Source organism: Oryzias latipes, chromosome 9, assembly GCF_053564925.1.
Source record: "Oryzias latipes strain Hd-rR chromosome 9, Olatipes_Hd-rR_3.1".
NCBI lineage: Eukaryota > Metazoa > Chordata > Actinopteri > Beloniformes > Adrianichthyidae > Oryzias > Oryzias latipes.
The window spans coordinates 26,609,277-26,631,518 of NC_136245.1; the positions used below are offsets into that span (position 1 = coordinate 26,609,277).

Here is a 22,242-nt window from a genome sequence, read left to right on the forward strand (position 1 = left end):
ACACTGGTGGTGGCTCCGCTGCCAAACACAGGCGCCCGCCTACCACCAGAGGCAAGGTGGGGTTCAGTGTCTTGCCCAAGGACACTTCGACTCATGGGCGTGCAAGGTGGGAATCGAACCTGCAACCTTACGATCATGGGACGACCGCCCTACCGCTGCTCCACAGCCGCCCACAATTCAAGGGCTGGTGTCCCGCTGGTTTTCCAGAAACCCTGCCTTATTTGCTACTGATTACCTGGATCAAGGTTTTGTTTACCCAGTAAGGATTTTCAATGGCAGGTTGGTTGGTAAACATGTATGACACCAGCCCTCGAGGCCTGGATATGGTGACCCCTGGTCCAAATCATGGCCTTAGCAGGAGGTAGGTAAACAGAAATAAACATATATTCTAGTCACTTAAGCGAACACAAATTAACAACTGTAACAAATGCCACTTTTTTACACGAACATGTCCATTTGTACCCAACATGATCTATAGTATTAATGTGTCTTCGCATCCCAAATTAGTCAGTACAACTTAAAATAATTTTCTATTTCTTGCTGTCCATTTTCATTTCAAGTTGGTGAATACGAACTTTTCCAAGTATTGAGACAAATAAAACATTCAATGCCATTAGTTACTCTAAATATTTGTATTTAAAAGTTTCCAAATAAGTTCTTTACCTGCATAAGCAGATATGAAAAGTGTCCATCCAAAAAAATGAAAATGTCTTTGTGCTCAGTCTTCAGTTGTCAGATTGTGGTCAGTCATCATCTTTGGCTGACTTTCATGCGGACATCCAAAGCTCATTTGTTTAGTCTGTGGAGAGCAGTGGAGGGATGCAGGGCGCTGAGAGTCTGGCCCCACTGGATGTCACAGTTTGCCAGGTATGTGGCCTGGTCTGTGTGATAACGAGCCCCGCTCCATTACTGCTAAACTGGAGCAGCAAATTCCCTAATTAGAATGTCAGGAGCCTTGCTGTGGCTAAATCATTAGACTAGCACTAAACACTCTATCACTCCTACTATGCGCCGAACTAGGACACATCTCACTTGTTTATGTGGTGCTCTGACTTGTGTTGATTGGGAATAAGCAGGGAAAATTACATCAATTAATGTGTGCAAGAGATAAAGCTAAAGTGCTCATTTATTTCCCTGCCATTTTATTTTATGTGACACTTCCGTTTCCTTTTAAATGCCTTCAAGCCCAAGGAAAGCAATATAACTAATTGACTGTTAGACATAGAGGACATTAACCCATTTCTTTAAAAAAGGATTATCAACTCATATCTTTTGTGATGATTAATTAATAATTATTTTTGTCCTAAATGCAGAGAATAGATTGATTTTCAGTTTCCTGCCACCTTGAATAATCAATTTAAAACTTATGTTTAGAGATTAACCATCCATCCATCCATTTTCTTAACTTTTCATATCCCTTTCGTGGTCATATTCAGGGTTGAGGACAGGGAACACCCTGGACAGATTGCCAATCCTACGTCATGGCCAAAAGTTTTGAGAACGACACAAATATCAGTTTTAACAAAGTTTCCTACTAAACTGCTTTTAGATCTTTGTTTCAGTTGTTTCTGTGATGTACTGAAATATAATTACAAGCACTTCTTCGACAATTACATGACATTTATGCAAAGCAATTATTGCATAAGAAATTATCAGTATTTGCTGTGTTAGCCCTTTTTTTTGAGGATCTCTGCAATTCCACTGGGCAGACTTAGTGAGTTTTTGTTTGTTCACCCGCCTCTTGAGGATTCATTCATTCATTTATTTTTGTTGCTGTCGTGAAAATTGACCAAAAGCTCTCACAAACTGAGATTAACATCTGGGGAGTTTCCAGGCCATGAACGCAAAATTTCAACATTTTGGTCCCTGAGCCACTTATCACTTTTGCCTTGTGGCACGGTGCTCCATCGTGCTGGAAAATGCATTGTTCGTCATCAAACTGTTGTTGGGTTGTTGGAAGAAGTTGCTGTTGGAGGGTGCTTTGGTAGCATTCTTTATTTATTGCTGTGTTTTGGGGCTAAATTGTGACTGAGCCCACTCCTTTGGATGGGAAGCAACCACACACATGAATGGTCTCAGGATGATTAACTCTTGGCATGATACAGAACTGATGATAGTGCTCACCTTTTCTTCTCCGGACAAGCCTTTTTCCAGATGCCCCAAGCAATCGGAAAAGGGCTTCGTTGGAGAATATGGCTTTAGCCCAGTTCTCAGCAGTTCATTTGCCAACTTTTGCAGAAGATCAATCTGTCCCTTATGTTTTTTTTTGGAGAGAAGTGGCTATTTTGCTGCCCTTCTTGACACCAGGCCATCTTCCAAAAGTCTTCGCCTCACTGTGCGTGAAGATGCCCTCACACCTGCCTGCTGCTGTTCCTGAGCAAGCTCTGCGCTAGTGGCATTCCAATCCTGCAACTGAATCCTCTTTAGGAGACGATTCTGCCGCTTGCTTGACTTTCTTGAAGGCCCTGAAGCCTTCTTAACAAGAATTGAACCTCTTTCCTTGAAGTTCTTGATGATCCTATTAGTTGTTGATTTAGGTGCAATCTTAGTAACCAATATCCTTGCCTGTGAAGCCATTTGCATGCAACACAATAATAGCTACAGATTTTTCTTTGCAGGTCACCATGGTTAACAATGGAAGAACAATAATTTTAAGCATCACCTGCCTTTTAACATGTCAAGTCTGCCATTCTAACCCAATCATCCTGACATAATGATCTCCAGCCTTGTGCTCGTCAACATTCTCCCCTGAGATAACGAGACACTTACTGAAATGACTCAGCAGGTCCTTTAACGACAGCAATGAAATGCAGTGGACAGTTGTTTTCGGGATTAAGTTAATTCTCATGCCATAGAATGACTAAGCAATTCATCTGATCACTCTTTATAACATTTTGGAGTATTTTGCAAATTACTACTATAAAACTTAAGCAGCAACTTTTCCAATATTTATGTAATTCTCTTAACTTTTGGCCACGACTGTACACTATGAAGCATGTTTTTGGACTGGGGGGGGGCTGGAGGATGCATGCACGAGGAGAACGTGCAAACTCCACACAGACGGTTCCCGGGCAGGATTGGAACCAGGGCCTTCTTACTGTGAGACTAGGGCTTTAACGTGCAGCCTTTAGAGACCAATCAACATTTTTAACCCTTGTGCTATCCTAGGCTATTTAACGTTGGAAGTTGGGTCATCTAGACCCACTAGACAGTGCGCTGAACCTTTTTTCTTCAATGATTTGTGATCTTCACTGGTGTCCATGGATTACATGAAATCTTTCCACCTTTATCCACCTTTGTCATGGTAGGGAGAACATGTCAATGTAAGGGTGGGGTCATCTAAGATGACACGGAAGGGTAAAAAGAAGCTCTTAAAAAATTGAAGGATGCTTTTACACCTGTTTTTGATTCATCAACCAGTTTATATATAGTATAAGTGGCTCATTAAATGACTTAAGTACCGTATTTTCCGGACTATAAGTCGCACTTTTTTTCATAGTTTGGCAAGGGGTGCGACTTATACTCCGCAGCGACTTATATTCGAAATAAATTGAAATAAATACATTGTTAACCCTCCTGTTATGTTCATTTGTGAGGAACAGAGATGATGTTCCTGGGTCAATTTGATGTATGAGGTATGTTAAGTGTTAAGAGGATGTTAAGTGACTCAGAGAATCAGCAAACTTTTTTTTACAGTAAGATCTTGAAGGCTAACAACATAATATTCTATTTTCCAATGATTTCATAGATTCAGAAATGCAATAAAAGTGAAAACTGTTTCTACAAATACAGGATGAAAACAGAGTATTAGTTAGCCAATGATGCTTCATGAAAAGAATAAATAAATAAGTTTGAGAAAAAATTACTGTGAAATTATTAAATAAACAGTCTGCTATGATTGTGTCATATAAGGTTGTGAAAGTTAAAATGCGACTTATAGTCCAGTGCGACTTATCTGTGTTTTTTTCTACTTTATAATGCATTTTTGGGCTGGTGCGACTTATACTCCGGTGCGACTTATAGTCCGGACAATACGGTATATAGTTTTGCTGTAATTTTGCAGCTTCCTGCTTTCCTTTTTAAGGTAAAGCAGATAATAAGCTGGTAAAACATATTCTCTGTCTACATCTCATATTTAAAGTGAAAGTTAAACAAAAAAAGTTCTGGCATTTTCATCAAAACACATAAAAAAAAGGAAATAATCAAGAAGTACTTTGATGGCTGGTACTACAATCTTATTTGTGTCTCATTTTCCTGTTAATGGTAACAGAAATGGTTGTTGCAGCAACATATGCTCGGGGCTATGAAGGATGTAATGATTCAATCTAAATCAGTGCTTCAACAGCTGTTTTATGAAAAGTTGATTATAACAGTGTGCATGTGTTTTGTAATGGGATGATTCTTTTTTCCTGAATTGCTATTTTAGCATTCTACATAGAACTCATTCTAGATTTAAACTAATTCATTTTGCTTTTCTCATGTTGCCTGTACACAATAATAAATTAATATGGCTCAATTATAAATTTATTTTAATTGATTGTAATAAAACTAACCTCAATTAGCATATAATATTTATTGCAAACGGTGAGTACTTTTAGGGCTATTGGTGCCTTTTTGCTTTGTGGAGACTGAGGGAAAATATGTATTCCACATGACTTATTACAGTAAAATCATTACTCTTAATAAACCCAAAAGTATGACATTTAGAGTTCAAAAGTGTTTATTGGAATCATAGAACTCCGTCATTAGAATGCATGTGCTTTTTTGTCATGCTGTTTATATTCATATATGGATATATGCTAGGGTTCAGGTTTGTTTTCAATAGAGAGCAGTGAAAATGCTGAAAGGCTCATCAGGCCTTGGATAAGTGTTCTTGACTGGCCTTCCTCAAGTGTAAAATGAGAAATTCTTTTTCCTGTACATATTTAGAATCTCTGATTTTTCTGTTGTGTAATTTAGATATTAAAAATTAAAACTAAATCTGGTTCAAGGAATATTTTTTCAAGGTGTACCCTGGTTATTAGCGCACTTCCTTCATTTTTGCTATTTTATTTAGCAGTGCTATTTTCTTTTAGAATAAAGGATAGAAGGAAATGGAATGCTTGTAGTCTGTCTTTGCTTCAACATATCATTTAGATGTGAAATGCCACAAAAACAAAATTTGCACCTCTGTTTAATGTCTAACAATGCAAATTTAACTTTTGTGTGGCAACAGATTGATTTTTGTGCACCACAGGGGCCTCTGTGGCACAGTAGTTCTTTAAGTTCAAACATTTGACTTTCATTTGATATGCAACAGCATTGTTTTGGTTCTTCTGTCATTAAGTGAAGTCTGACTTTATAACTCATATTTCCCTTTTTTCAGGTTCATGCTGTTGCATGACTACATCTGGAATGGAGTTAGGTTTTCTTGTATTTAAGTAAATTCACAATACTTACTTTACCTGTGTAACTGGCTTTATTGACATTTATAGCTAGTACTAATAAAATAATACGGTGATCAAACCTGGTTTCTCTTTAAAATCTGCAGCTGGTGCTCTAAATTCAACACAGTTAGTCCAAGAAATTTCAGTTATCAACCTACAGTTTATTTTTTCTATTTGTATAAAAACACAGTAAATGAATTGTTTTATGTGAACTGGGCTTTTGTCTTTGCTTTAAGCGCTGGCTTTTAGCTCTCCCAAAAACTCTGTTCATTTTAATATGAGCTTTTGGGAATTACTCATGGCATTTCACATGAATCGATCAGATGTCGCTATAGGTCATTCTTAGAAGACTGAAGAAATGCCCTACCAGCTCAAATCTGCCAATTGTTCAAATCCTTCCAATGTTGTGGATTCTATTTTTCAGTCTAAGACATTTGGAGGAAAAACATCATCTTTTTTTTGCATGTCTGTTTCAAAGTTAACCTCGGAGCAAATGCAGCCAGATAGTGCTCCTCAAGTGTGCATGATTAATTCATCACAGGTAGAGGAATCCTCCACCATTACAGTTATGACAGTTTGCTTAGAGCACTTTGGTGTGTCTAAACGCTAAGATGTGGTGTATTAACAAAAGAATGTAGACTTTTAGAATTTCTGAGTAATTTTTTTATCATTGCGCAACAAGGATCAGAGTTGGTAAACACTGTTCTGGTCTAACTGTTAAAGTCCAGTTGCCCTGAAGAACACAATCCTGTTGGTTTCTTTCAAAATGAAGTGATTTTTTTTTTTTTTTTCCGCAATGCGTTTGTACGTTTATTAAACATTTTAAGATCCTGATTAATACGATCTGAATACATGTTTAAAGTAGGATAACAAACTTGCTATGGGCCAAATAGTCCAAAATCCATATTGGTTTGCTTTGTTATGCAGTTATTATATAATCCTCTGTTGCATGTTTGAAAGTTGGTAATTAAATAAAGAAGATGGCTCCCCACTATCTGTCAAGTAATGTTATTTCTACATTATTCTTACTTTTAGTCATGTTGTTAAAGAAAAATATAAGCTAATACATCTTATATAGTATCTCAAAAAACAACAATACACACTAAAGACAATTTTTTAAATGAAATATTAGTTATTTTCGCAGCTCATTTTCCTAACCGAAAGTAAGACCACTCGATCTTTGAGGCTCCGCCTTTTGGTACTTTTGTGCCGCCCATTTCATGACATCAACCCAGAGTCGGCCTCTGCATCTGAGCTAATGCAAAGATGGATGTTCATTTTGAAGGAAAGTATTTTTGCTAAACACCGCCAGCTCAGTTGAGAAAGTGTGTGTGTGTGTGTTAGCCTGGGGGCGGTGCTAGCAGCGCATACTCCTCCTGGAAGGGGCTGTTCCTCACCTGTCTGCATCACAATGTGAGAACCCACTCATTTTCGTGGGTTGGGAGGGGCTGGCGCTAAGAGAGCAGGGTTTTAGAGGAATACTAAAAAAATGCGTGAATGAAGTTAAATATGACTTTGGGGGTGGTTTTTTTTTATGAGGAATGAACATTATAATACACTGAAATGTTCAAATGATTGATTATGCATGGTATAGGCCTTTTAAACAAGCAGGTTGCCTCAAATTATTTTTCTCATGCTTTTAATTATTTTTCCCCATTGTATTCTGATTAGAGGGTTTTATTAATAGATATTAATATATGGATGGCAATAATGCAAATGTGTTTTGATAACCTAAGAATAAAATAATGTGTTGAATTTTCTGTTAAAGTTATCTGTTCATCTTAGTATCTGCTGTTTTGTTTTTTATTCAGTTGTTGGTCACAATGGTACATGAATAAAATAACATAATTTGAGCATTATTTATCACTGCATTATGTTAAAGCACATTTCAGTCAAATATGAAATAGTCTACTACTCTGTTTTTTAGTGTTTACTACTCATGATTTTAGTTGTATTTTTTTCCCCAATGTATTAGGGATCACATGATTTATGTTAGGCTACCATAAACCTGCAAATAGTATACATTCTGTTTCCACTTCACTGTAATTCACTTAATAGTGTGAAAAATTACTTTGTGAGCACATTCCATTAAGTTCCAAGTTATTATTTTCCGCTAGAATTATTTAAAAAAAAATTTGTCTGGATTCAAAATGCTATTAGAAACTAGGATGTGAAGTGGTTTCCATACCGCTAGAACCGAACAATGTCAAGTGTCCTTTATTCATACAATAAAAAACCCAACGGTTATGATTACATCAAAACAACCTAACTCATCAAACTAGTCTACTCAAGAATTTTTGATGCATGCAATGTCAACAGGCACCATTAAAATGATTCATCCTTCTCTGCTGGGGGAGTGGCTGCAGAAAGTAGAAATGTGCCTTCACAGCTGTCTGACTTACTGACAAAGACATCACAATTTGTGAGGCTGATGAGTTGAAGTCCCCTTGGGAGGCTGTTCTCTCGAAGTAGCAGCGTGAAAGCCGCTATAGGTCCCCCCCTCACCCTTACACCTCAAACTTCCAACTTGAAGTCCTGTCAGCCGCAGATATACTTAACTGATTCTGCAGTTGTGGAGTTTGTCAGGGAAGTCTTGAAGCTTGTGCACAGGGACCTGGTGTGACATGACAAAGAACAGTCACACCATATTGAATCTGAACAAGAGAAAGGTGATGATTCAGACATTTTTGAAGGAGCAGAAAAAAGTCCTAACTATTCCCAACCCGGGAGATGAGCGGATGGAGCATTAGATGTGCATGAGAATTCAACTGCACAAAAGAATATGGACGAAACAGCTTGTCATTATTAAAAAAGCATTGCTCTTTTGGAAATTTGCTACAAAATGTTAAACATCTTGTGTTAATCTGTTTTGTACCCTCCTTTTTTTTATTAGCAGTTATCTAAAAGAGAGTTTACAGTCAGCAACTGTAAGGAAAATGTTTTTAATTTAAAAAAGAAAAAAGACCATCTCGTTAGAGCAGGGGTCGGGAACCTATGGCTCGCGAGCCATATATGGCTCTTTTGATGGTCACATGTGGCTCGCAGACAAATCTTTAATTCAAATTGTTTTTCTTCATTAGACCAGTCCTTCTCGTGCGCGATGCGATGGCAGAGGCGCGCAGTAGTAGCGGTGCTTAGAGAGACAAATCTGCGCCAGCACTAGTATAAGTTTAAAATTGTCTATTAATTCACAGAGTTTGTACCACCCGGAAACCTGTGAATTGCCGTGCCTAAAACTGCGCGCTCCCGTCTCTGAGAAAGAGCGCGCAGATGCGGGGACGGGATGTGTGAGGGAGAAAGCAGAGGGTGGGGCTGAGGTGTTGTGGGGACCGGCAGCAGGTGAATCGCGCAGGGATTGTAAATAGGTAAAACCCACTGCCTGTCACTCACTGCAGCGTGTGAATGTGTGTTTGGCTCCAGGTCCGCATGTGAGCAGTCTGTCTCACATCTACAAAACATTCATACCAACCTAAGATCACGTTTAAAGTCTCAACGCCTGCATGAAGCAGAAACTCACCACGTAAACCAGACTAGACCATCAGCAAAACTACCACGAGAAATACTCATCATTTATTAGAAACAGCATAACAATGTTATTAAAAAGAATCCACAGACTTATTGTACTTTAAAAATGTTGAAATTACATCAAATGCACACATTCACTTGTATTTTAGTTTTAAACATATTGTCGCGGACTGAGTTGGGTGGCTGTTGGGCCGCGTTAAAAGTTCTGGAGTTCATGGAACGCATCGATCATGCAGAGATCTGATTGGCCCTCAGTTCTGTCGCTCAGCCTGTTGTTAGGTAGTTTGGACCAATGGGGTTCAGCTATGGGCCGAATAAGGGAAAGGGGAGGGCTGCAGCGGGAGCAGGGGAATATAAAGTTGGGAGACGCGCTCTCGTCTCGTCTCGGCGGGAGAGATTCAGGAGCTGCTGAATTAATTGTTCGGCGTTTGTTGTGGTCTGCAGTAACCCGAATAAAGAACCTTAAAAGAGGTTAAGTCTCCGTGCCTCAGTGTGGGAAAGGGACACTACATTATTGTATGGCTCTTTCGAAATTACATTTCAAAATATGTGGCGTTTATGGCTCTCTTGGCCAAAAAGGTTCCCGACCCCTGCGTTAGAGGCAGCTGATAGCTTAATATTATATTTTGGGGGAAAAAAACGCTGGAACCCAGCTGGCTATACTGCACTAAGCATGCCTATGGGCTCAAACCCAGTAAACCCGTGGCTGAAGACAGGATAAGGTCTTATGGGACTTATGATTGGTCTGGTTGTGCCAGGACCAAGGACACTACCTTCTCGAATAGGAGGCAAACCCTAAAATCCCAAAAGTTGCTATTCTGGAAGCAGGTTTCATTATGTACTGATCCACGACTGCCACGTTAAAAGAAAATTATTAAGTAAAAAACAGATTTTACAACCCAAATTAATATTGTGCACTATGGTGGCAGAAATCCTTGACCAGAAAAGAATCAAATACTCAACAAAACTTACTTTTTGTCATTTGATCTGCATATATTATGATGACATTTGAAATAATGTTATGCCTATTTACATAATCATTGTGGACTTCAGCTTTGTCATGTGATTTATCGAGACTTGGGGCTTCCTTTATGACCTGAATTTGTGGTATAGTATAAATGACTAATCAGAAGTTAAGAACCAGATCATAAATTAGTTAAGGGAAATGATAAACAACAAGTTAAGTAAAGCAGAGCAGGGGTGGGATTATATACATTTTCTTCCTCCCACCCTCTTTCAAGCAATCCACCAACTCCTTTTGATGGTCTTCATACTTAATTTCATTGTGTCATACATTAAATGCAAAAGAGCTAATATGTTTTAATATGTTAAATAGTAAAAATTGAACTATTTACTAGTGTATTTGAACATGTGTGTATTTTGCAATCAATCCTATATTTGATGCATCTATGTATAAATTCAAATTCCTGTTGTCTTGATTTTGAATAATTTCTGCTTTGATTGTTTGAAATAAACCATTTCCATTCCTGTCCAATACTTTATTTGGTCTCCACCCAATTGCCCATTCAGCAAATGTTTTTGATTTGGGTTTAGAATAACTCTTTGAGAGAGTAAATCATGAACAAACATCCCACTGGAAAGGCTAAGTTTCCTCAGCAAAAAAGTGTCTTGAGGAGACTTAACTTTGACTACATAAATATTTACAGTGAGTAACAGTTTTCACTGTTTTCAGACTTTAAATGATATTTTTTCCCCCAAGTGACAAACTTACTCTGTAATCATCCATGTTTTGAATCTGGTTTTCTGTAGCTGTTGGACACAGGAACTTGTTGTTATTGTTGTGGTGAGAGGTTGTTGCCCGCATTTGTCCTTATTGCATTTTATCATTTTTGTTTTTCTAATTTTCCCATTTTGTTGTTGCTGACATTGAATGCTTGGGATTTCACATTTTTACAGACATGCTGCTTCTGTTTGTCACATTTAAAAATTTTCGGATTTGTGTTTTAGCAATTTGGAATTCGCGACTAATTTGTTTCAAACTAATTTTTACAAAAACCCACAGGTTATTAAAACACTTTTTTTCCTCTTGGACTTGTTCTGCTTCTATCTGCTGTCCCTCTCCTTCAAACTGCAGTCTGGAGTATAAATAATTTTATTATTTCACGTTTCTAATTACATTTTGTATTTACATGGTTGGATGCTCTACACTGGCACTGCAAATAGCGTCAGTCATGTACTGACTGCCAGACTATTGTTTATATACCTATTTTATATTTGATGTTTCTATATTTGGGTTTGAAGTCGCCAAAGGGCTCCTTTGTTTGTGCTGGCATGTTGCTCATGTTTATTTCAAGTTGGCTCCATACCACATGTGTAGTATTCATACTTATATAAGCTGATTTGGGGACTAAATAGGCCCTAGTATGTGTTACAAAGTAAAGCAAAAAGCAGATGGTTGCCTCTTCATTCCCTTAATCTAATAATGTCTGACAGATGTTTGGGCAACTTTATTGTATGCATCTACATTACCTGCAGAAATCATAGTGGAACATTCCTTGCATGTATATTTTTGTGCTGTGGGAGAAGCTTGGCAGAAAACCATCACATGCTTTGGGATAACGTGCTACATAATAAATCCTCAGATAAAATGTGTCTAAGTACCGTCGCTCAAAATACCATTTTAAGTAATTTGATTTAGAAAGCCAGCACTTTCATCCAGCAAATTACTAATTTCCTTTTTTTTTTTTTTTTTTTATGTAAATGGTTTCTTTTCTCAGTGTAAATTTTCTCAGCCATACAAGTGTCAAAGTAGGTCAACCTTTAGCTAAGTGTAATGGAAGGTACATTTTTTCCACTTGAAGGTTAAAACAAAGTCAGTGAAATGGTTAAATGAAGTATACCTTTATAGTGCTTTTCTATCTTGATAAAGGCCCAAAATGCTTTACGGTCACGGCCCCATTAACCCCGTACACCAACATTCACACACTGATGGCGGCTTTGCTGCCATACGTGGCGCCAACCTGTAAGCACCAGGGGCAATGTGAGCTTCAGCCAGCATATTGCCCAAAGACGCTCAAGCACATGAGCATGCAAAGCTGATCCTCCAATTGGAGGTTGATCGCTCTAGTGGTTACCAAGTCCTTTATTAAATCGGAATAGTTAATTTGACTAACAATGATGCAAAAGTGCTTGGTAAGATTGTGTTTTTGTACTGTGAATTTTTTGGGGGGGGGGTGTTTAGGAAAACATTTTTTTGTCAACACACTTTTTGATTTTTACATGACCTCATTCTTTTTATTTTCCTATTTTACAGACTGTAGACCTATTTACAGTTTTTTCCCTTTACTTTTCTTTAAAATGCTGCTGAATCTTTAATGCTTTAATAACCATACTTTTTAGTTGTTAAAAGTTTATCTCACAGTGGAAATAATCTATGGATTACTTAGCTGTTAGTGGCACAAATGTAATTTTCCTTCTTGGTTTTCTTATAAATTTAGTTCCATGGTTTTGCTACGTTTTTTCGCCTAAGATCACATGCTTTCCCTTTTTCCTTAAGGCAACTTCCTGTCGCTCATGTCACACACATTTATCATCTAATCCATATATTTATACCCTGGGCTATACTTAGTTCTGTCATAATTTGTTGTTCTCTTCTGTATCCACTTCTTCTTACACTGACTCAAACTCCCATCATAACCTCTATTTATAGTGAACCCCTCATTTTCTATGATGCATAAATGCACTGGATGTAAAAATATGATTACAATTGTATGCACATTTGATTCTTACTCAACTAAAGGTTGAAAATTCAGTTTGTTGACGACAAAGTTCCTATGTGTAAATGTACTTAAAGCCAGAGGTTCAACTTGTTCTCTCATCATCCGCTCTTTTTTTACCTTTAGGGGTGTTTTTTTCCAATGCATTACCACATCTCTGTCAATCTTTAGATAGAAATGTTGTTTTTTTTATGTTAAAAACCCCCCATTATTTTTCTTTGTGTCGTGACCTTTTAAAAGACTTTAATGTCCACCTGTTTATATCTACCCGTGCAGCTTTTTAATGCTTTTATGGTTTGTGACTGACGGACAAACCTGAGATTTTAATTTTTGCATAGTTGGATCAATCTAAATTTCTTTAAAAAATCATACATGCTGTGCTTTATCAAGCTTTCATGTTCTTTACTCTGAGGCAGAAAACATGATTTTTAAAAACTTGCCCTTCAAAAGCTGTGTGGGTACAATGTTTGTATTAAATAATTAAGTTTAATCATTTACTTTTAATTATTGCTAATTAATTCTAACAATCCATTTGTCAGTCATACAGCTACTAGAACTCCATTCCAGCTCTGAAGGTGCTGCTGCCATGATCATTTGTTGCTCGGAGGAAAAAAGCTTCCCCAGCGTGTATTTTTTTAATCTTAAAACTGTTATAACTTTTGGCTTATGAGTCAATTTGAGACTTTTGACCAAAATTGTCATTTTAATACGTTTCAGAATTGAGCTCGGAGAATCTTCGCACCTGCTTTCAGATTGTCAACGCCTACATTTATTTATCTGCTTCGGAGTTCTTGCAGGTGAGACCCACTTCAGCACACACTAACTTCACACATTTTTCAATGTTTTTATATATATATATATATGTATATATATATATATTTTTTTTTACAGAATTATGGAGAATCATTGTGCCAATCATTTTCCGACCTCTTGAAGGACATCACGAATGAGGGGCAAGTTCAAGTTTTAAAGGTAGTTACTGTTTCTGCCTGCTGAATAATCTTTATACAGTCATGCGACACATTGGTTTATATATATTTTTCCTAATGTGGACTGAGGCGAGATTGATTTTGTCATTAAAATGCTTGATCGCTTAAATATGTCTGACATAATGGGAAATCTGTTCCTTTAGTATATCAAGAAATCGGATCAACTCAGTGCTTTCCCTGCTGTGTGAATAAATGGTAGGCAATGAAAAAAATACATTTAATAACTATAAATAAAAAAAATCCTCAGCCATCTCCCACTCTCTGCCAGACGCACGTCTACAAACACACAATAACTTTGCTTTTGGTATCTTTAAATTGCAGCCAGTTCTACAGTTTCCATTTGCATTGGATTATAGAGAAAAGTGTTCAAACCCTGCAATTTTTCTATTAATATGTATATCTTTATCATGATTTTTCCATAGAAAATATGTCATCAACTTTCAGATTGCGTAGAAGGTATTAGCTTGTGCAGACGTGCTGTTGCTCACTATGGAGAATGTCCTATTTGCAAAGCTGGAGTGATGTGCAGGGACGAGCATATCTAAGTTTGGTGCATCCTGGTGGCGCTTCTGCTCATTCAGCACCTTCTTGTTTGTTTGTTTGTTTGTATTTTTAAAGCTGGGAAGACACAAGACAAGGATGTTTAGATAGTTTAACGGCCCTCTGACAACACAGATGAAAGTCAAAAGTATGTTTTCCTTTAGGAGTATCACTGCAGATACTCCTTTAGGAGTATCACTGCATGAGCAGTTGCTAATTTGGCATCAATGGCGTTAAGTTATTTGGCATCAATAATACACCACAAAAGAGCATCTATCAGTGATGTAAACTCGTTGTATTTGAGTCCTTAATGGTACTTTGTGAATGAAGGGTTAGAGATTTTAGACATTTTTACTCTTTTGGCTAATGTCCTTCAAATATTTAGTATTTTTAGTTAAGTTTTATAGAAGGAAAGTGGGTTTAACATTTAGAGAACACACTATATATATATATATATATATATATATATATATATATATATATATATAGAAACATGTTCCACTGTTTTTTAGTTATAAAATGGACCTTAAAAATTCAGACTGATTTAATCTATTGTAACGGTAAAAAGAAAGTCATTTTTGTGCGGTTTATTCTATCTGAATCCTTTTGAAGTAAAACAGAACTGATGTGTTGTTGGTCATAGATGAAAGTATATATTTTCTCCTCTGATTTCTTAACCTGTAAAGCAACACAATAAAAGAGCATCTCCACTGCACATCACAACAGCTGGCACGTGGATTTTCTGTTCCAACGCTGGTCCCTTTCGACACACTACACTTTAATACTTCTCCACACCGCCTTATTTTCAGCTCAGTTGCTCCTGAAATACCGGTGCCTTATGTTCTCATTTCTGTCTGCTTGTACTTCCCAGCTCCTAAAGCAGCTTTTTGTTTTTAAGTCAAACCTATACAGACTTTCATTTTGAAAAACATTTGTAAAGCATGTAAGGGACAAATTATTTATATTTCTTTTTGTAAAATTGTTCATTTGATCATTTGTTCATTTTCTAGCAAAGGGTAAGTAACCAGATACTTAAGCTTTATTGACCAATTTGGTTACATAATCGGTAAACTGATGGCAGTTTAGAGAGTAGAGGATGAAGACAAAGTTCAATTTCTCTGGCCAAATATTACTACGACTCAGCATTTAAAGGGCCTATATCATGCTTGTCCTAAGCCTTTCAGAGTAACCTATATCCATATATATGTTAATATATTACCTTTGGCACACTAAAAAACGCTTTTTAAATGAAATATTAGTTATTTAATTCATACCAGGAAGTAGGACAACTCTATATCTTAAGGCGCCACCTTTCGCTCCATGACGCCGACTTAAAGCGGCCTGAGCAGCGTGTCTGCATTTCACCCAGGAAAACAAGCAACATCTGAACTTTTGCAAAGATGGATCTGCATGTTGTGCATAAAAAATGACAGCATTTTGCTAATCACCAATAGCTCTATCAGAATTTTTGTTTCCTTTAAAGCACATGGAAATGCACTCATTTATGGATATTTATTTCCAGACAAACACAACTGTGATAGAAATGATTCTAAAAGCCAAATCAATCTAAACAATGGTTCTTGCATTACTACATGCATTCAGGTTTGTCAGCCATTTGGTTTCTGCTATAATTATGGCATACAGAAAATGTGAAAAATTTTAATGTTTACTCTGCTCATTATCTGTATATTCAGAACGATAGGGGAGTTCATCTTTATGCTGCAGAAGCAGCTGTCTAACCTAAATAGCAGTGACATTCTTTTAACTCTGTGAAACAAGTTCGATTTAATCTATTTTTTAATGTTTAAAGATCAGTTGAATTTCAAGGTAAGGCAAAGATTTTACGCGCACCACTTTTTTTCAGCTCTTCAAAACATTTTTATTTCCTTATGTCCGTCTAAGTGTGATTTTCTTTACATCCCCCCGTGAATGACCTTTTTTTGCTCGTCTTTTCTTACCTCCTGAAATCATCCTCCCTGTTAGCCTTTGCCACTTCCTGCGTGTCCATCTTATTTCCTCCCTGCGTTTCTCTGCAGGTGGTTGAGATAGCTTTAAAGGTTAGCCCCATACTGGGATCCCACATGTTTCAGCCTCTGCTCCCAGCCGTCTTCCGTGGCATAGTGGACGGCGAGGTGAGTTTTACAGACGCACACTGTTACCTTCATGTTAGAAATGTTGGATTTAACCAAAAACAAATGTAACCACATTAAATATAATATCTGTTTTTCTATGCATTTTGTCCATTGTTGTCACATCAGATAATATCTTATGGATGTATTAATGAATTTAAAGGCCGCCTCTTTTGGGATTCAGAAGTGTCACTAACAAGAACCATAGCTTCTCTTATCAAGCTCATTAACCTTTACTTAAATGCTTCAATATAAGTCTGCTTTTCATTTCACATGAACATGTCGGCTCGTTTGTGACTTGCAGAGATACCCTGTGGTGATGTCCACCTACCTTGGCATCATGGGCCGCATTCTGCTGCAGAACTCCAGCTTTTTCTCCTCTTTGCTCTCAAAAATGGCTTCAGAATGCAGGCAGGAGGTAAAGCTTGATATCTGACCTTCAATTAGGTCATCACTGCTTCGCTCTCTTTAGATGTCTATGAGAGACAAACTAAAAAAAAAAAAAGGATGTTGTCAACCACACAATTTTTCCCCTCTTTTAATGTCTTGTTATTCTTATAATTATTGATACTTGAAAGAATAATTTAACTATGCCTTGTGTCATTTTGCCGTTTGTCATGTCAGAAATATCTCAAACAATGTAAATTCCCTATGATCAGATGGATCAGTTGCTGGGCAGTGTGATTGAAATGTGGGTGGACCGCATGGATAACATCACCCAGCCTGAGAGGAGGAAGCTGTCTGCTCTGGCTCTGGTTTCTCTGCTGCCGTCTGACAACAGGTGAGAAATATCACTCATTTATGTGCAGATGAGACTCTGGCCTGGAGAGGAGACGAAAGCAAGGAGTCGTCTGTTTTAATTGGGTATGGCGTAACGGCAGCAGACTGAAATGGTATATTATCAGTCGTAGTGCCCTGCATAACACTCCTCCTTAGCAAGAGGAGGCAGGTTTTCTAGTGTTCTGAAAGAAACAGCAGCACACCAACAAAAGCTTCGATTTTTGCGTTTTTGCCACTTTTCGTTTTTTGGTTTATTTGGCTCAGCCTTGTGAGTAGAAATTAATATTGCACAAGCGTGTAGAGCCACAAGTCTCAAGTGGACTGGATTGTTGTTCTCAGAGCTAGCACCATCTGTGCAATTGGCCTTAAAATGATGGGTAAGGAGGCCTTCTCATTTCAGAACTTTAAACAGCACATGAAATAAATAAATATATCTAAAAATACATTTTAGATGTGTTTTTTGTGACTCAAAAACAACTCCGTTGAATGGTCAGATGTTTTCTTTTTTTTTGTGATGCTGTCAGTCATGGTTAAACCTCTACTCACATTCAAAGCTACCCTGTAACAACTACCCTCATGGCTATTAACAGGCTGCCTGCAAGCGGATATGGGCAAAGCTATGTCACACGCACAAATTAGCAATGTTCACGATGCGCCAATAATCTCTCACATGTTTTCTAACATGTCCTGACATGGAAAAAATAAAATATATCTCGTTCCCACAAATTAATATTCCGTTCCCACGAAATAATATTCCGTTCCCGCAAAATACTATTTCGTTCCCTCAAAATAATTAACTAATGCGAACAAAATAATTAATTGATAAGAACAAAATAATTTTTCACGTCATAAGTCATTCATGAACACGGAAATGCTCTCCGTCCTGCCGCAAAAGCCGCTTTTAGCGGTAACTTCCATGTCTCTGTGACCCACATTCGTTCAAGAAAGGAAAAAGAAAAACAAGAATGATCAATTTATTATTGTCTCCATGAATATATGAAAAATATCATAAGATTTACGATGCCCAAGCTTAGTGCTTTGTCATACTGCAGCAATTCTCCGGACATAGCTCCTAGCTCCGCAGCAGAACTCTTTTGCTTGTAATGCCAGCATTCGGGCACGGCCAGCCAGGTGCGTTATGGGATATTGTAGTTGTGTGTGTATCTGTATCTGTGTGTGTCTCATTACATTGCACGGAAGACACGGATGATGTTTAAAGATAAATTTATTTATTTTAAAAAGCACAAAAGCATCTGTGATCACGTTTTCATGTCTGGGTTCATTCACATCCCGGTACGGTCTCCATTCTGCCGCAAAAGCCGTTTTCTGTCGCTACTTCCGTGTCTTTGTGACCCACATTCGTTCAAGAGGGGAAAAATAAAAACAAAAAAGATCGATCTATTATTGTCTATTTATTAACATCCGAAGGCTACATGCTACATATCCCATCACGCATAAAACATATCTCATAATGCATCTTGACCAATCACCCTGGCCCCGTAACTGCGATACGTTCATAGACAATAGGACAAATGCTATGCGGGCATGACAAGCAAAAGAGTTCTGCGGCGGAGCTATGTCCGGTAGGTGAAGCAAGAAGCTCGGGCATCCAAAATCTTATGATATTTTTCAGATTTTCATAGAGACAATGATAGATCAATCGTTCTTGTTTGTATCTTCCCCCTCTTGAACAAGTGTTGGTCAGAGAGACACGGAAGTAGCGGCAGAAAGCGGCTTTTGCAGCAGGATAGATGGAGACCGTACCAGGATGTGAATGAACCCAGACATGAAAACGTGATTACGGATGCTTTTGTGCTTTTTAAAATAAATAAATCTGATCTCTAAACATCATCCGTGTCTTCCATGCAATTGGTCACATCCGTTTTTATGAAGCTAGCAGCTAAGTCCGGTAGGCGAAGCAGCAATCCGTGTTTATAAATGACTTACGACGTAAATAATTATTTTGTTTGCACCAATTAATTAATTCGTGGGAATGGAATATTATTTTGTGGGAACAATATACTATTTCGTTCGCACGACTTAATTATTTTGTGGGAACGAGATATTAATTTGTGTGAATGAAATATGTTTTATTTTATCCATGTCAGGACACGGGCTCCGTAGATTCTGATTCCTGCAAAGAAAAAGTTCAGAAGAATAACTATGATAAACTTTACTGAAAATCTAATCAACTGTGAAATCTTTTTTGTGTTTATGTTGATTAAGGGAAGATTAGTAATCTCCCACACAGTTATGGTAAGGGAATAAAATCAATTTTTCTGCTCCCGTTCTGGGTTTGCAGCTTTAATTGATTTTGACGGGCCAACTCAGAGCTTCATGACAAATTGAGTACTTAATGTACAGTCATAACAGAAATTGAAGAGACTCATATTCTGTCCACAGCTGGCTTTTTACCTTTGATCTCACTTGATATTGAAGTGTGTTGGTTGCCTAGTCCAAGGTTAAAACAGACCACGCTCACTTTGGCAACCACATCATATGCAGCAGCCAGAGGCTGTGGTGGGGTTGGGTAAAGAGGATTTCCGGCTCTTTTTGTGACACCTTAATCCAGAAAAGCCTGAAATTAAAGAGCAACTAATGCATTTTTAAAACACTTTTTTTAAATCGATGTTTTAAAAAAAAAAAAAGCAAACCAGTAATTTTGAGCAGATTAGGGTTAGCAGTAAGGCAGGTGAGAGGCGCTGTGCTGATTGAGTCAGTGCAGCTTCCTTTTACTACACAGACACTGAAAAATACTTTTGACTTACCGGTAACATTTTGAAGACGTATTTAATGTGTCTATTACAGGTTCTAACAGACACCAATGGATTCATTTTTTTACTATCACTTATATTTAAACTTGCATTATCAAAAAGGACATTCTACTGGTTTGTTTGTTTTTTACATTTAATTTACCTTTATTCTTCATGTTGATACTTTTTTTTATTATTTCCTTTTTTATTATTTCCTTTATCATGGTGTATTTGACTATTTAAAGTAGTTAATGAATTAAATGTAGTAAATTTTTAGTTGTACAGTTTTTTATAAATCTCTTCCTTTTCTTTATGGGAATATCTGTTTGGTTTAAAACTTCAAGAAAGGCCAATAGCCTCCCATCAATGCTGCTTTGCTGTCTGGATTCATACTTTGAGATGATTGTGTTCTAGCATTCTAGAGTTTTAAGTGGAAGACTTGTGAACCAGTAGAAACATCAGGAGACAGGAGTAGAGAGCTCCATCAGCATGCACGCTCACTCACAGTAAATGCTCTGCAAGATTAGCTGCTGGATCGACTCGGTGTCATTCACCGATCTGTTTTGTGCTCTAAGAAATAAAGAGTGAAGAATGATTCTGAGGACTTTGTTTGTGCCTCATCTTTTTGCTTTCGGATCATGTTCCCACTTCCAATAATTTGGATGATTGGCGTTGAACAACAGCACTCATCAGGCATTAGGAAGTAATCACATGAGAGGTTTTGGGCTCAGTGGAATTAAGAATTGATAGACGTTCTTAAATGCATGAAAAGGGAACTTGAAAGAAAGCCTGCAATTATGTGTTGCCATGACAGCAAGCCCTGAATGCTGGGAACAGGGGTGCAGTGTTGTATTTTAATTTTTTTACCTAAGTTTGGAAAATATTACTGAGATATCTGCCTGCAGGAAATGGTTTCTTTGAACTGTCATGCTTCCAGCTGAATAATCAGCAAAAAACTGATTTAAGAAATGTTTTGGTTTAATTTACTTTGGCTAGTCAAAAATAAAATAATAACAGATTATCTGTTGGTTTTATGAAGTCGTCCCTGTTCAGATTGTGTACACAACATGAATTCAAAACCTCTATTTCCATCTTTGAGCAGAAAAGCTGCTGATGAGGAGCAGTTTTTTCCCCTTTACCTTTGTGTATTACAAAGCATGGAAAGAGGATTCAACACATGCAGAGCAGAATTGACCAGCAGGACTGTTGCGTCTGTCATTTTATGAGCTATTTAACCAACAGATTTATAGAGTTTTTATTAGTTGGAGTCTCTACTTCAATTCAAATCCGAATCTCTCTCTTATACCAAACAAGTTTTAGAATTTTAGACTAACAAAAGATAAAAATTCTCAGTTGGATCCATGTTCGGATGTTTGACCAGGTCTTTTGACTGCTTTTATTTTGAAAAACGTTTATGAAAAGTAAGGACAAAAACCTAGAACTTTATGCAAAACAGCTACCTGAACTCTAGCATTTGTTTTCTGCTGTTATTGGAAGCTTTTGGTGAATTCGACATGAAGCCTGTGTCACTCTTACCCCTATCTAGGAGAAGTTAAGCGTGTCTCCCCGTACTTCTTTCTGGGTTTACCTCATCAAATAAAAAAGTAAGGAAAAGGTTATTAACAGAACAACAAAACAAACAAAAAAATCCCAAAACGTGAAAAAATAGGAACTTTAAAATTGTGTTGAAACATTTTGTTTGACATTGTGGATTTTTATTTGCATTTTTTTTCTATTTCTTTCTAACTGGTGCTTCTCATGACCCAAAAGTTAGTAGTGAGTACCAGAAAATGCAATTTAAAATTGATGTATCCCTAAAACAAAGCATTCTGTAAAATGAATTTATCTTCCAAACGTAATCACTGTTGTGTTCCAGACTTTCAAAGTCATTTTGCTAAATAGTAAAAATAATACATTTCAAGTCACTTATAGCACTGTAGTAGAGTTCGTATGTTTGTTAGGTCAACTATGTTACAAACACTTTAGAAATGCACAAAATTAAATATTTTTTTTTTCCAAGTGCCAGTTGAGAATCCAACTAGTAATGATTTTACATTTTCCTCACTTGGCTCGTTGCATGAATAAACCAAAACATTATGACTCACACAGATGGAGCAAATAACATTATCTCATCACAGCAGCACATGTTTGGGTTGACGAAGAGATTAGCTCATGACTCAGTAGCAGGTGTTAAAGGATATGGCAATGTCAAATGAATTTATGTTGCACATTTTACTAGACATCTACATAAAAATGGCAAAACAAGTATTGCAGCACTCAATACCTGGAGTATTAATACATAAACGCGGTCTTTAAAAAAACCTGCACTTTCTATGTTTACACAAAAACTAAATGTGTGATCT

The 22,242-nt window shown here is 37.2% G+C and overlaps 1 protein-coding gene across 1 annotated transcript in view; it reads left to right on the forward strand.

The window, feature by feature from the left end:
- ipo11 (importin 11) overlaps window positions 1–22,242 on the forward strand; it is a 136,034-nt gene that overhangs the window by 78,601 nt on the left and 35,191 nt on the right. The window contains exons 23-27 of the mRNA XM_023958341.2: window positions 13,406–13,485; window positions 13,580–13,660; window positions 16,254–16,349; window positions 16,651–16,764; window positions 17,006–17,127. Of these exons, the coding sequence (XP_023814109.1) occupies window positions 13,406–13,485; window positions 13,580–13,660; window positions 16,254–16,349; window positions 16,651–16,764; window positions 17,006–17,127 (493 nt within the window). The remainder of the gene's footprint in view (window positions 1–13,405; window positions 13,486–13,579; window positions 13,661–16,253; window positions 16,350–16,650; window positions 16,765–17,005; window positions 17,128–22,242) is intronic.